Genomic DNA, 9,021 nt, shown 5'->3' on the forward strand with positions numbered 1-9,021 from the left:
AAGCATTACCGGGACCTCCAGCAACGAGAGATGGCTTCTCAACTCCGAACCCGCCTGACACTGGCAGTGAGCTGCTTGTCACTGGCTGTGGCCGCGGCGGGGGTCCTGACGGCGCACTAGACATTTCCGACGGTCGAGTCGCCTTCACCAGCGTTCCTGTGTTGCCGCTCGCTGCAGCTAGAGCTGATGCCTCAGCGGCCGCAGAGCCAAATGAAGTCGCAGCACTGGCCTGTGCTGGCTGCGGCGCCTTGTCGGAAGCTCCGAACATGCCTCACACCAATCAGTGGCCGGTAGCGCTGCCACACAGCCGCCTTCTACGGTAACGACAGAGATGACACCGGCGCAGATTCGCAGAAAACGGGAGGGGATAGAGATGCTGAGAGGCTGAGACTGCACGGAGCAGAGCGTTATCCGATGGAGCCACGTTAAAGAACAACGAGATACCCCCCTCCTCCCCACACACAAAAAAAAAATAGACGGAGAGAGAGAGACGTAAGAAGAAAGTAAACGACAAACAAGACGAAACTGAGGGGGCGAGGTGGTGCGGGGCGGTGCAGGGCGTGGGGGGTTGCGGTTGGGGGGTGGTGGTGGATGAAGAAGGAAAGTGGCCAACACCCAAAGGAGCTGGAGAGGGAGAGCCAAGACACAGTCGCTAGCGCCCTCACTGGGTCTGAAAACAACAGCAAGCAGCAAAGACGCACACAAGCACACGCGCGCACAATGTTGATTTCCGTACCTGCAGCGCTGCGAGACTTTTGAAGCTGAAACGACAGCAGCGCCACAGCTAGGGAACAAAGCCCTTCCCCACCTCACGCACTTCGCCCACGTAAGATAAATTAAATAGATAACCACGTTGACCGTGAAACGACTCACACGTGTAGGTGGTGAGTCTTCTGTTTCTCTTTCTCAACGATCAGTCTAGCGTCGCTGCCTCTGCTGGGTGCGCTGCTATCTTATTGAGAGTATTTGCACGCACCTACTTTTCAGTGTGCGTCTATGTATGTTTGTGTGTGTTTGTATGTGGCGGAGATTACTGGCGCACTCCTACCCCACCGATCCGCATACATGCATAGGCAAGTCGGTGCTCCTTGCCTTTTTTTTTAGCGTTTGTGTGTCCGCTGAATCGAATGTGAGTCGTGTCACCACGCGCCTGCGCGACTACAACAACTAAGAAATAATCCGTAGACTTAGTGCCTCGAGAGGCGTCACAAGCCACTAACCGCACATGCAGACGTACGCGTTTGAGGGCAACGATAGCCACGCGGTGGTGATGGTGCAGCGCAGCCGTGTGCGTTGAGTGGCGGGAAAAGAAAGAGGAGGGACATGACAGGTATGTCGATACAAGATGCACAAGGGGCAATGAGCGCTGCGACTCTCAAAGTATGCGCGCGACTGCGAAGCACAGGCACTGTGAACACAGGCGCGGCATCTTGAACCACTCGCAGGATGGAGTAGCACACAGAAGACCTTCGGTACCCTCACGCGATGAAGATGCAAACTGACTAGAAAGTCTGCGTGCACACGCGAAATGCCTTCAAGCGTACAAGTGACGCAGCGCGCAGACTAGATTCGGCCACTCCTGTAGCTGATGTTGATTGACTGCACGATGTTGCGCCTATATGTGTGTATAGCGCATATTGTGTGTGGTGAAACATGCAAGCATCTAACAGAAAGAACACGAACGAAAAGAGGGCTCAACACCCATACCCACCCACCCACATACGCACACACACACACCTCACATGCTTCGGAGGCATCGCCGGGAAGGTGATATGGTATCCTTCCAAACGAAAAGTTCGACCTCGTTGTAGCAGCTGCGGACACTGGCCAGTGCACATGCGCAAAGAGCAAGCAGGCTACAAATATATCGCGGCAGCACGTCCCCATGTGAAGGCGTGTATGTGTGCAGAGAGTTGGCGTCAGGAAAGCGAAGCGCTGCGACGCCCCGCAGGCCATTGTAGAAGTACGATTCCTCTTCGCACACACCAAAATAAACGAAACCCCAAAACGTGCCGAAAAAGAAAGCGGCGCAACAGTGAAAGAGAGACATATCAGCCAAGCGCACGGAGTCACTCTTTCTTGCGTCGCTTCAGCGCGGCTCGTCTCCTCCCAATCTCGTCCTCTAGACTGCGGTTGATCCGCCTCCGCCTCTCCAGCTCGTGGGCGGCACCCTCGACGCAACGGCGAAACGCAGCCACCTCCTCTTTGATGTGCTCCGCGTTATCCATCTGCTCCTGCTTTTTTGCCTCAAGCACTGTCTTGCGAGCGAGACACGCCTCTCTCGCCTTCCCGATCTCCCTGATACGCTCATCTGTCACCTGCAATGACTGCTGGTGTGCCGCGCATTGCGCCGTCACCTCTGCAAGGGAGCCGATCAGTTTGTTGAGTGCTTCCTGCTCCTCATGTTCTGTGCGGAGCTGTTCCGCGAGAGAGCCGTCGACAATGTCGCGCTGCACAGACAGCTCAGTCGCTGCTACCCGAGCCTTTTCACAGGCGTACCGATGCGCCAGGTTCTTTTCGTGAAAGGCGGCCTCGCGGTACAGTCGCATGAGTGCGCTGTCGTAGTAGTAGCGCGTTTTGGCCGGCACCGCAGCCGACGGACTCGGCGCGGGCTCGTGTGTTGATAAGGTGGCGCTCTCATCACACGTGTCCGTGAGAGTGGTGGTGCTTTTCAATTCAGGAAAAAGCTCTGCGAAGTTTCCTCCTAATACGGCATCCCTGGCTGAGACTGACTCCATCGCCTCGGATGGAGATGTCTGAGACGCGAGTTCAAGCAGCGGCTCAAACCGCACCATGTGGGTGTAGTAGAAATCCAACACATTGCTCTCGAGCCCAGACAATACTTCGATTTGCTGCCGGAGTCGACTTTGCGCGTCCAGCTTGCGTGCTTGCAGCTTCTTGAAGTCCACTTCATCCTCACACGGGGTGCGGCCTCGCTTGGGTTGCCCTTCCAGTTTAACGGCTCTGCACAAGCTTTCCGACGACAAAGACGGGTCGCTCAAGTGACCACAGCTAGGGCCGGCGGGGCGATGGACTCTGAACATTGACGACATACACGCTAACACATGCCGTTCGTTTGTAATCTACGTGTGTGACGCTGGTGCCCGCCATCGACGTCGGTGCGGGTGCGACCCCAAACACACGCACACAAAGAGAGACAGAGGGAGAGGGAGAAGAGATGTAAGACGCCGTTAGGAGAGACCTCAGGAAGAGAAGCCGCAACCGTTGCTCATGTCCGTTGAGAAAACGATTCGGGCGCCGCGTGCAGATGTCGTCATGGCACACAAAAAGCGCACAAGATAGCGGAGCGGGGCTTTGGGAGGGGGGGGGGGCGAGGAAAAGGGTGTAGGAACACACCACCCGACCTTTCTCCTCAAATGTTTCGCCTCCACATGCCTGAGAGGACAAGATTCGTTGAACGTCTATGAACATCACAGCAGCAGCAGCGATGGCGGCGGAGGGCTGATGTCATGCCTCTCATCTCATCTCTATTCAACGTTTTACAATATATATATATATATGTAGATGTCTTCGCTTTTGTCTCTGTCCATGTTTCGCGGGGGGTTCGCTACTGTGAGCAATACGACGGCCTCGATCAGTCATCATCATCACATACATCACACACGCACAACGAAACAAAAAGGGGAGCGAATGAATGAGAACAGCACACAAGACACAAAGAGAGGGAGATGGAGAGGGAGGAGCGAGCGAAGAAGGAAAGACTTGAAGGAGAGGGGGGGGAAGAAAGACACCAAAGGTTTCCATCGAGTAGGATAGAGACTCACAACAGACGCTGACAACCACGCGAGTGGACACTGGCGTTCGTCAAGGTTTAGCCGCCCGCACAACGACAATGAGAAACGAAACACGCATAAAAATGAAAAGGTGACAAGAAGGGAGGAGAGCGCAGGGTGGGGAGCTCCTCGGAGTTAGGTCGGGCCGGGCAGAACTAGCAGAGAGAGAGAGTCTCTCTCTCTCTCTCTGTGAGAAACACCCACATTCACGTACGGATGGCATGCCACCACCGGCGTGGGATCCGCCTTCCTTCTGTCTGCCACGCCTTCAGGCCTCAGTCGACAATTCGCAGAGAGGTTATGCACGCTCGAATGCAATGATTGGCTTCAGAAAGGGAAGCTTGCAGGCGGCGAAGCGCCCGCGTCGACGGCGCAGACATTTTTGTCGGCGAGGCGCAGTACGCCTGGTGCGACTCCGTGACATGCACGTCAGACTGCAGAAGTGCACAGAGGCTTTGCACTGTCGCCACCGACCGCGTTGCGACATCGCGAGCCAATGCCGCTGCAGCGCGCGTGCGATCCTCTTCGCTGCCCTCCATGTTCGCGTCCGCCGCTGTCGCTGCAAGGAGACCTTCGCTGCGCTCCATAGCGTCACTGTCGAGCCGCGGGCGAGCGAGCAGCACCGCGAGTGACGCGACGGTCGGACAGTTCCACTGGAGGGGAGTCTCATCTGCCTGCAGATCCGGTGATGAGCGCGAGAAAGGGCCGTGTTGCAGTTGATTCGTGTGCGTACGCATGCCACTCATGGCAGCGCTCTTGCTGAGTGCCCACGGTCTTGACTGGGATTGCGTCTGTGCGGCACTCGCAGTATCGGGGAAGAGCGACACAAACGTGCGGATGTGCTTGGCATGAGCAGTGCACTCTGTATGATGCGTTCTCAGCTGTGCCTCCACATCCTCCAGCGACTTGCGCTGCAGCTGCACGTACGTGGCAAGCTGTGCCCCCGATACGGGTGTGTCCTTGCCAAGCGTCCGCTGCACCGAGGAGACCAAGCTGAGAACAAAGATGCGGCGCAGAATGTGCTGCAGAATGTTGACGCGCTGCGCCTTGCCTCTTTCTTCCATGGCGGATAGCCTACACTCAACCTTCTCGAGTTCCACTTCCACATCCTCCACCTTCACCTCGTGGAGCGACAACGCGGTCCGCACCGCCACGGCTGGCGCCGCCGGTGAGTCCATAAGCTGCTTCTCGACGTAATCGTAGATGCGCTTGCTATCGCGCACGTGCAAGTTGCACGACATGGCGTCGCCCAGCAGGTTGTACCACCACCGCCAGCCATCACTGTCGCAAAAGACGCTGAAGACCTCTGCAATACGCTCGAAGGACGGGAGCTCGCCGCACAGGCCTTCTCGAATGGCCGCCCCCTCGGCATCGTCGAGCGTGGGGTTGGTGGGGGTTGCATGACGGTGCTGCAGGGTGATGGCGGGTCGCTGCGCGGTCCACTGAAGCACCTGCTCTTCCACCCATGCCGACACAACCGACTCTAGAGCGGTGGATGCAGTGGCAGGTGCGTCTGTGTCGGTGGTGGTGCGGCAGCCCTGCTGCTCTGTAGCAACGTCGCCGACACTGTTGTCGTCCCGGCTCAGGGCGACGTAGAGCACGCGTAGACAGAGGTAGCGCAGAACCTGGCGGTTGTATGTCGACGTGAAGTGCGGCCAGTTGCTGTTTAGCTCTTCCTGCAGGATTTTATTGTCCATAAGCTCCTCGATGCGCTCTGGCGTCAGCGGCGTCACGGCCGGGGCCGACGGGCCATAAGCAACCCGGCCGCTGCACTGCTTTGACGGCGCGCACATGCCATTCAACATCCTTGCTGTAGCGGTGGTTGCGCCGCTCTGCGCCCTGGCAGTCACGTAGGGCTTTTCCAAAAATTGCAGAAGCGACGCGATAGCACCCCGTGCGAGCATGGTCGTCAACAGCACAGGCTCCAGGTTCGCTTGCTCCCGCTTTACGGCATCAATGGTCGCGCGCAGCGGCTCATCACACGACGCGGCGGCTGCGGCGATGTCTACTTGCAGTCGCGTGTACGCTGCCGCTTGATCCGCCGCGCCCTCCGGCGCCTCCATTACTGCAAGAGCGACGCTGCGCGCCAGCTCAGTGGTGAGTAGCAGCAGCATACTCAGTGTGTTTCTGATCCAACGACGCACCATCTGCTCGTACACAGAGAGTTGATTGCCTACGTTGTCGATGTCGCTCTGAAGCAGGCGGAGCATCTCTAGCAGGTCGCGCAGTGTGTGCGCTGTGCTAAGCGCCGTTGTCGGCGTGAGATTCGAGGAGTGCCACGCCGACATGATCGTCGGCGAGGCCTGCCACACCTCGACAGCGGGAATGAGGCTCAGGGTGGAGGTGCTCTGCTCTGAGGGGCTGTTGCGGGTTGCGCTGTCGCGCATGGCGCCGAGCACGTGCACACCTCGGTCAACGGGCGACGGCGTGAAAAGATGGAGGTCGTGAACGGCACGGCCCGCCGTTGCAACAGCGGAAGCGCCTGCAGGGGGCGTCGGTCCAATACTTGGGCGGAAGGGCAGGTTCACAAGTGGCGTGGCGATCTCGCCCGCTCTGCCGCGGGACAGCGCCGTGACCGAAGCGGCCGCAGCCATCGTGTTAGAACCGTCACTGTAAGCGAGTGCAGACGCTGGCAACGAGAAGCCATCTTCCTCGCCCTTCACCCCATCAGAACGCGCGGTGTGTTCGAGCGGCGCCGGCACGCTTGCCTCCCCAAAGGTCTGCGAACTCGCCTCCCCCAGGTCCGCTGCGGTGGCAACGGCGGCCGCAGCTTGCGTGCCCCGCCCCGTGGAGGCCAGTGCCTCGGGTGTTCTGTTGGAGCTCTGCCGGGCCTTCTCTGTGCCTTCCTCTCCCTCCTCACCGAAATCGATATCGTCGCTCTCATTATCGAGAGTGTTTGCGTGGCTGCCAAGCGATCCCGTTCGCAGGATGCCTGACCGCGCGGTCAGCTGATCCAACAAAAACGAATTTCCTGGCGAAGGCTGCTCGAGACGCCGCCAGTCCACGTTCCCCATGCCGACCACGATCTCTGTGTTGCTGACAGACACATCTTCGCTCGAGGCTGAAACAGCAAAGTTGCACAGATGCGCGTCGGATGGCCCGCCAGCGGCCGCCACATCCCCGAGCGAGGAGGTGATACCGCTGCCTCTGAGTCGGTTCGTGTCGTGGCCATAAGAAGCACCGCTGTCCACAGCGGCGAGCGGGTGGTCCACCTCGCTCTTGTGGTGCGCCAGCTCCATCATTGCATCAAGGTAGATGGAGCGACCACGCGAGGTCGACGGCGACAGCGTGTGGGTGAGGGGGGCTGATTGCATAATGGAGTTGCCGAAGCTGAAAAACGGCCGGTCTCCGCGGTACGGCGGCGGCATGAGCGAAACTTGCAGCGGTGCGTCAAGGATGGTGGAGTGCACAACTCCAAGACTCGAAGGGGAGGCGAAGGACGAGGATGCCGCAAGGAAGCTGTTATCGTGACCCAAGTTCGAAAAGCTCAGCTGCGCCGGCGAGGCGCCGTCATTGCCGTGCTGCTGGTGTGGCGGCACTAGCCGAAGAGATTGTATAGAGGGCGAAATGATACGGCAGCCGCTGTTGTAGGCCGTTGGCGATCCCGATGGGTGAGGCATCGGGCTCAGGTTGGCGTTCCAGTAGGAGGAGGCTAGCGGTACTGGGGCCGAGGCCCCTCCCGCACGCGTGGGTGATGGTGCCTGTACTGCTGGCCACCCGTATCCTGACCATGGGGATGCGAGGAGCTGTGAGTCGAGGCGGAGCGGGGTGTAGATGCAGTTGACTGTCTTCACCGTAGAGGTTGGCGGGGGTGGGGTCAGTGGCGTGGAGGCTTGCATGCGCTGCTGCGGAGCCTTGGGGTTGGCGTGGTTAGAGCTGGCCTTCACGGTGTGTTCGGCGCGACCCTGCGGCTGCTGAAACGCCGCTGTGTGTCCCTTTGAGACGCCAAAGTCGACCTGCCCTGGTCCGTATGTTGAGGCGGATGCGTTGGCCGATGATGGCAACGAGCTTAAAATGCCGCGGTTCTGCTCCTCTGCCCGCAGGCTGTGATAGTGTGAGTCACTGTTAGACGAGGGGCTCGTCAGCTCTTGCCGAGGGTCGATGGGGTCGCGGATGATATGCGCCTGTGGTGACGTCTCTGACCCAGCTGCCGCGGCTGCGGAGGCTTCACACGTTTCGGGCTCCATTGAGGGCCGAGGGAAGAGGCGACGAGGCGAAGAACTTCGCCGACGAAGGTACTGCGCAGAATAGGGGGAAAACCAACCAACCAAACGAATGCCTGAAAAGTGCCGCAAGACAGATTTTGCTAAATAGGGAGGGGAGGAGGGGAGGAGGGGAGGAGGGGAGGGGAGGAGGGGAGGAGGGGAGGGGAGGAGGGGAGGAGGGGGGTACACGCGTGAGCGCACAAGGACACAACACGAAAACAAGATGGCGAGCGTTCGAAGATACACACGGGCGTAAAGAGATACTAATCAGAGCAACAACAAGACGAAGAAAAAAGATAGCGGAACATGTAACGTCTCGAGTTGCCCTTTCAATTCTCTGGACGTTGTGCCTTCGGATAGGAAGTCGCGCGCACACCCACAAGCGGAGGCACCCGCAACGACAATGAAGCACGCAAGCAAGCAAACAACAAGATACACCTTGCTATTGATCAGTGCTGATCAGCAGCACACATTACAAGAGAGGGAGACCAACCGCAACAAGAGCACGAGTGAATCAAAACCAAAAAACAAACAAACAAGGGAAAGAAGAAGGGGGATGGTGTGTATGTATGTGTGTGTGTGTGTGTCAGACAAAGGAAGGTAATAAACACAACAAAAAAACGAGAGCAAGGCAGCAGCTATGCCCACGTACGCGAAGGGTAATAAAGAATGGGAAAACACACACACACACACACACACGTACGCACGTACACGGAACACGTACACACGTACAGAAGAACACCAACAAAAAGAGGAGAGGGGAATATCAGGAACACGCGAGAAAAGAAGGCAAAGAGAATTCAATATTGTGTATGTATATATATATATATGTGTGTGTGTCTGTGCGGAGAGTGAAGTCAAACGTCACTCGACAATCGAATACGAGCGAAATGAATGGGACTTACCGCGGCACCGCCACAGAAACAAGGGGTCACGAAGAAAATAGGGGAGAGGCACACACACACGCGCACAGATACACATACCTACACACACACACGCACGATCTCAAAAGCGAAAACAAC

At 57.8% G+C, this 9,021-nt stretch overlaps 2 protein-coding genes across 2 annotated transcripts; both read right to left on the reverse strand.

Moving 5' to 3' along the window:
* Positions 1-2,069: 2,069 nt before the first annotated feature.
* On the reverse strand, positions 2,070-3,044 carry LMJF_34_1370 (conserved hypothetical protein; the record flags this gene model as incomplete). Its single annotated transcript, XM_001686181.1, has 1 exon — positions 2,070-3,044. The coding sequence occupies one exon, from the start codon at positions 3,042-3,044 to the stop codon at positions 2,070-2,072; it is 975 nt and encodes a 324-aa protein (XP_001686233.1).
* A 1,025-nt stretch (positions 3,045-4,069) lies between these two features.
* Positions 4,070-7,981, reverse strand: LMJF_34_1380 (hypothetical protein; the record flags this gene model as incomplete). Its single annotated transcript, XM_001686182.1, has 1 exon — positions 4,070-7,981. The coding sequence occupies one exon, from the start codon at positions 7,979-7,981 to the stop codon at positions 4,070-4,072; it is 3,912 nt and encodes a 1,303-aa protein (XP_001686234.1).
* Positions 7,982-9,021: the final 1,040 nt, after the last annotated feature.

Source organism: Leishmania major, chromosome 34, assembly GCF_000002725.2.
Source record: "Leishmania major strain Friedlin complete genome, chromosome 34".
Lineage (NCBI taxonomy): Eukaryota > Euglenozoa > Kinetoplastea > Trypanosomatida > Trypanosomatidae > Leishmania > Leishmania major.